Here is a 4701-nt window from a genome sequence, read left to right as displayed (position 1 = left end):
CCTCACAACGTCACACCCATGACGGCCTCCCAGACTACCCCATTGCTGCAAACTTCGACGTCGGCAGCAAGATATGGAGGTACTGGCGGTGTGAATGCCTCGTCGACTCCCAGTTCCATTCCAAGTTCTCGCAGAACTCGTCGCACGTTTTGGGAGACTTGGACCTTTGCATGGATTAATCCACTGCTCAGCAAGGGCAGGGATCGGCCTTTGACCGAGGACGACCTGCCCGATATAAACGACTCTTCCAGTTCCCGTGCCGTCGCCGACGTCCTCGATCCCTTCTGGCGCGCTCAACGGGACCACGTCCTCACGGCCCCGCACGCCCAAAAGGGACCCAGCTTCGGCTGGACGTTTGCCTGGCATTTTCTGCCGCAAATTGTCGTTGCCCTGCTTCTCGAAACTTTCAGCGTACTGGTCGCCATCGCTATGCCCCTGCTAATTGCCCAGGTCATCAAGGTGATTGATCCTACCGCGGACCACTCAGGCCTCCTCTTCGACTCACCCTACTCCTACGGTGTCGCTTACTTTGCCATGGCTGTCTTGTCCAACCTCGCCTCATACGCGGGGTCTTCCATACTAGTCGACACCCGCATTCAGATGCGCTCCGCTTTAATCGGCGCCGTGTACCGCAAGACCTTCCGTCTGTCTCTGGCCGCCCGCACTTCCACGTCCCCTGGATCCATCAACAGTTTCGCTGACGCGGACACCAGGAGCATCGGCATGCTGCCCGATTCCGTCATTCGCCTCATCACCTGCCTCCTCCAAATCGTCCTTGCCATCTTCTTCCTCGCACAGTCCCTCGGCGTCTCCACCTGGGTCACCGCTGGCGTCTACGTCGTCTTGGGTGTGGCGGTCGCTCTTCTGTCACCTTACCTGGTCGCCGCAGAGGACAAGTACCTCGAATTCATGGACAAGCGTATTTCCCTCCTTCGTGAGCTTCTGCAGGGCATGCGCACCCTCAAGCTCGAAGCAGCGGAACGCGTCTTGGGCTCCGCCATCGACGCCATCCGCTCTGACCAGCTCGTCTCCCTCGTCAAGCTAAATAAGTGGCAGGTCCCCTTGATCGTTTTCCTCATCATTCAGCAGGATGCACTGCCCAGCATCGCCATCGCGTCGTTCCATTTGTTCGGCGGGACCATCACCGCCGCCTCTGTGTTCACCATCTTGGGCTTCCTCGACGCTTTGCAGGGGCCGAGTGGGAGCCTGGAATGGGTTGTCAGCGCAATCTCCAGCAGCATCCCTTCCATCCGACGCATCTCGGCATTCCTGGCAAAGGAGGAGAGCGACCCGCGAAATGTCACCACCACTCGGATTTCCCCCGACAGCAAGGCGCCCGACGCAATCGTCATGCATGCCGCCACGTTCGCGTTTGAGGCGCTTATCCCCGCGGAGGACGGCGAGGACGACGCCGGTGATGATGCCCAGAGCACGCACGCAGAACCCTTCGAGCTGACGGACCTCTCGCTCGTCATCCCGCGGGGAAGCCTCGTCGTCGTGGTCGGATCTGTGGGATCTGGCAAGTCCAGCTTCCTGTCTGCACTCGTCGGTTCGATGACTCTTCGTCACGGCACCTCCGCCGTCAATGGGTCCGTGGCTTATTGCCCTCAGACCCCTTTCATCATGAGCGGCACTATCGAGAACAACATTCGCGGGTTCGCGGGCAGAGCCACGGCCGCTTCGGTCTTCGACGCCGTCGAGGCCACGTGTCTCGACCGAGACATCTCTGTCCTACCTGACGGCCTGTCGACGCGAATTGGAGAGGTGAATATGCTAATATTGTAGTTGTTTCTACTTTATTTGTCATTGTATTTTTTGGTGTTATTTTTTTCATCCATTTTCATCTCATTATCTCATCTCATCCCATTCATCTCATTAGCGAGGGATCTCTCTGAGCGGAGGCCAGAAGGCGCGCGTGGCCCTCGCCCGCGCTATTGCCTGCGATCCCGACGTGCTGGTTTTGGATGACCCCCTCGCGGCGTTGGATGCATCTGTCGGGAGAACCGTGCTGGAGGAAACGGTGTTGGGAAGATTGAAGGGCAAGACAGTCATCCTTGCCACGCATGACCTCAGGGTTGCTAGCAGGGCCGATATCGTGCTGGTGTTCGAAAAGGGAACAATTGTGGAGATGGGAACGGCAGCCAAGCTCAGGAAATTGGATGGCGTGTTCTCTGGAATGGTTGCTCATCTCGCCGAGCAAGGCGATAAGGAGCACCGTGACACCCACCGGATAAAAGCGGAGGACGATACGACCCTTCCTTTGACTTCCTCCGTGGACCCTGATGTCGTCACCGCCACCCTCACGAAGGAAGTACTTGACGCCGTCGCCAACTTCGAGACCTCTCAGGTGGTGGCCGAGGACCGTCGCATCGGCTCCGTGCAGCTCTCCGTTTACCGATCCTACTTTTCCACGGCCGGCTACACCGTCAGCGCCATCCCTTTTCTGCTACTCCCAATTGGCATAGCCGCCGATGCTGCCCTTCAGATCTCGTTGGTGCTGTGGTCCAGCGATTCGTTGGGATGGACCGACAATCAGTACTTTACAGGATTCTACTGCCTTGGGCTGGCGAGGACTGGTATGGCGCTGGTCACAGGCTGGAGTTGCATGCTTATGTGCTACTACGCCAGCAGAGCGTACCATCGGAAGGCCCTCGAGGGTATCTTGAACGCGCCTGTCCAGTGGTGGGTCTTTCCTTCCCAGGTTGAAGAACCGGTCACTCGAACATCCTCTAACACCCTTCATCTCCTGTAGGTTTGACCACCAACCCGTCGGACGCATTCTGAACCGGTTCTCCTCCGACATTTCTGCCCTCGACACGGATCTCTTTCCCCTTATGGACAGTACCTTCGTTTGCGTCATCTCCGTGTTCTCCAGCGTCGTCGTACTCGCCTTCGGATCTCCCTACATGCTTTTACTTCTCGCCGGCCTCGCCGTACCCTCCACGTACCTGTTCGGATATTTCCAAACCAGCTACAGGGAGCTCAAGCGGCTGCAGAGCACCCTCCAGAGCCCACTCTCGGCGCATTTGAGCGAAAGCTTTGACGGGATCGCCACCATCGGAATCTACGGATGGGTTGAGGCGTTTGTGGAGCGGCAGGAGGTCGTGACGGATCTGTCCAACAAGGTGGGCTGGATAATTATGGAAATGCTTGCGGCTCGGCCGCTGACTAACTGTGCGGGTCCGTAGGCACCCTTGCTGATGTCAACCGCCGAGTTCTGGCTTCACCTGCGTCTGGCGTTGCTCTCTTCCCTCATCATCCTCGTCACCTTGATGCTCGCCGGCGCGGGATTCATCTCAAGCAGCGCCGCGGGATTGATGCTCGTGTCCGCCATCGGCATATCTGGCCACATCAGAAACGCCTTGGAGCATTTCAGTAAGTTCGACCGCATGTCTTGAGTAAGTATCCCGCTCCAGGATATTTACCCATCTTTTTGTGCGATAGGTCGGGTGGAAGCAATCTTCAACGCCGTTGAACGTCTTGACCACTACGCATCTGACCTTCCATCGGAAATCTCCAAGGGCTCCATCAGCGTCCCCTTGGACTGGCCGTTGCAAGGCGCTATCATCATCCGCGACCTCACGCTCGCCTACGACGCCACTACGCCTGTCATCAAAAATGTATCCCTCTCCATCCCCGCAGGCCAACACATCGCTTTGTGCGGCCGTACTGGTTCCGGAAAGAGCACCCTCTGCGCCGCCCTATTCCGCCTCATGACACCCGTCTCGGGTTCCATCGCGATTGATGGCGTCGATATCGCCGACATTGACCTCCACACCCTCCGATCCCGTCTCATGATCATCCCTCAGGATCCCGTCCTCTCAAGCGGGACGCTGAGAGCCAACCTGGACCGACACGGCAAGTATCCTGACTCGGACATCTGGCACGCGCTGGACCTTGCGGGCCTACATTCCCACGTATCTACCCTTCCCGGCAAGCTCGACCACCCTGTCACCTCATCCACCTCCCTATCCTCCGGCCAACGTCAGCTACTCTTTATGGCGAAAGCCATCTTGCGAGCCCCACACATCCGCATTCTGGTGCTGGACGAATCGACTGCCAGCGTCGATGCGGCCGCCGACGATCGTATTGGGAAATTAGTGAAGGAAAAGTTCAGCCATGCTACGGTCGTGTGCGTCGCGCATCGGTTGAGCACTGTCGCGGGGATGCAGAGGGTTGTTGTGATGTCGGATGGGAAGGTGGTGGAGACCGGGACGCCATGGGAGCTGCTCGGCAAGGATGAGTCCGTGTTCAAAGGGATGGTGGAATGTACGGGACCTGAGAATGCGCAGGCCATCCGGGAGGTCGCGAAAAGGGGGTTAGAGGAGGGTATAGATGCGTAGATCTAGACATAGATATTTAGCTTACTCTTAGGGAACCGATGATATTGTACAGTATTATTATTTGACATTGATACTCCTATGTACATGTACCTCTTACTCAATCGCTTGATGAGCTCAAAGAGCGGCCGTGCGCCCTCGGGCCTCAATCAACAATGCTTCAACGACGATGGGGAGGCGCTTGTGAAATGGGGTGTTGCTTTATCAGCGCAGTGCAGTGCAACGTTGTGCGCTGGCACAGACCAGGTGAAAATCACGAGGGCGATGCGAATCTGAATGTGGCCCGCTCCAGACTTACCATAGGAACTCAGGCGGGCGCTCGTTGGGCGTTGCATGGGTGGACGATAACATTCCTAGCGAT

General features: G+C 57.3%; 1 protein-coding gene across 1 annotated transcript; it reads left to right on the top strand.

Moving 5' to 3' along the window:
• Positions 1-429: 429 nt before the first annotated feature.
• On the top strand, positions 430-4343 carry EV422DRAFT_494272 (P-loop containing nucleoside triphosphate hydrolase protein; the record flags this gene model as incomplete). The annotated part of the gene is made up of 6 exons (XM_053067732.1): positions 430-1764; positions 1880-2164; positions 2198-2682; positions 2753-3125; positions 3189-3375; positions 3445-4343. The coding sequence occupies 6 exons, from the start codon at positions 430-432 to the stop codon at positions 4341-4343; spliced, it is 3564 nt and encodes a 1187-aa protein (XP_052927371.1).
• Between the last annotated feature and the right edge of the window lie 358 nt (positions 4344-4701).

Source organism: Fimicolochytrium jonesii, assembly GCF_025526975.1.
Source record: "Fimicolochytrium jonesii strain JEL569 chromosome Unknown EV422scaffold_6, whole genome shotgun sequence".
NCBI classification, from domain to species: domain Eukaryota; kingdom Fungi; phylum Chytridiomycota; class Chytridiomycetes; order Spizellomycetales; family Powellomycetaceae; genus Fimicolochytrium; species Fimicolochytrium jonesii.
This window is presented reverse-complemented; position numbering and strand designations above follow the sequence as displayed.